General features: G+C 40.3%; 1 protein-coding gene across 1 annotated transcript in view; it reads right to left on the bottom strand.

Moving 5' to 3' along the window:
• Positions 1-1141, bottom strand: part of LOC101863252 (asparagine--tRNA ligase, cytoplasmic) — a 17923-nt gene extending 16782 nt beyond the window's left edge. The window contains exon 1 of the mRNA XM_005094787.3: positions 878-1141. Coding sequence (XP_005094844.1) covers positions 878-917 — 40 coding nt within the window. The 5' untranslated portion in view covers positions 918-1141. The remainder of the gene's footprint in view (positions 1-877) is intronic.
• Positions 1142-1309: the final 168 nt, after the last annotated feature.

The raw sequence follows: 1309 nt of genomic DNA, 5'->3' as shown, positions 1-1309 counted from the left end.
GGAAGAGAGAGAGAGAGAGAGAGAGAGAGAGAGAGAGAGAGAGAGAGAGAGAGAGAGAGAGAGAGAGAGAGAGAGAGAGAGGGGGGGGGTGACTGCTCGATTAAAATTATGACATTGTTCTTTTCTTCAAATTGTGATTCCCCCAACTCCAAAACAAGGGAAAAACGAAAGACATCCGCAGTCTTCATTTAGTTTTAGATCTAAATATAGATCTAGGCTAGCCTCGAAACTAGATCAATGATTTATATCTGTCTGTCTAGATCTAGATCTAGACCTAGGCCATAGATCTAGATCTAGATCTAGCTTGTTCTACCCTAAGCCAAGAGGGTGCTGAAACTTTCCGAAATCACAAAAGAGTTCCCCTACCCGGTCTGTATACTTTATTTATGACTTTATTCCTGGTTACCGGGTCTGTATACACTCCCTTTAATGTTTGTCAGTTGTTAGGTTTGATATCTTAGCGTCTTAGCTCACCGCGAATCAAACGTATATCTAGATTCTAGAATCTAGATCTAGATTCTAGATCTAGATTCTAGATCTAGATCTAGATTTAGATGTAGGTCAGGCTCAAATAAGGGGGGTGGGAACTACCGAAAAAGCACCCAACAAGCGTCCACGTAATCATAGCATGCTATGCAATAGCGACAGAAATAGAAAGCTTGATGGCGGGTGTGGTTACTCAACCTACTTTGCTTCTTTGCCATCAATATCATCATCGCAATGCGTATCATCATAGATTCTAATCTAGATCTACATCTAGATCTATATATCTAGATCTATATCTAGATCTAGATCTAGATTAGATCTAGAATCTATATCTAGATGCTGGGCCTAACTGTAACAACATCACCACACACTGTCACTGACACTGACATACCCATCGATAATCCTGCCACCTGCTCCTCAATTTGGGCCATATTTTGCAAGAGTAAAACTGTTCAATGTAAAACAGATACGCAGATCGCTTGCTTGGAAAGCAGCCTGGTGAGATTCCTTTTAAGAACGAATGAAACAAACGATATCAACAGTATTTCATCACCAATATTGTAATGATGATGAAACCGGTTCAAAGCCTAGGCCTAGCAGTAAGGTACCACACTGCCTTACGTACGACTGCAATACAATGTAACCCAAAGAAAGAAAGTGGAGCAAGTATTTCCGGGTTACCGCCCACGTCATAAAATAAAAAGCATCAAGCGATTATATTACGAAACTGACTTGCAACTGTGGCTAGAAACGAAGCCGAGAGCTTGTATACTCAATGTAAGACGTGAATAATTATTTCTTTAATTAATGCGTCTATATACCC

The sequence above is a fragment of the Aplysia californica genome, unplaced genomic scaffold (genome assembly GCF_000002075.1).
Source record: "Aplysia californica isolate F4 #8 unplaced genomic scaffold, AplCal3.0 scaffold00089, whole genome shotgun sequence".
NCBI classification, from domain to species: Eukaryota; Metazoa; Mollusca; class Gastropoda; order Aplysiida; family Aplysiidae; genus Aplysia; species Aplysia californica.
The sequence above is the reverse complement of the archived record's forward strand: the minus strand, read 5'-3'. Positions and strand labels throughout refer to the sequence as shown.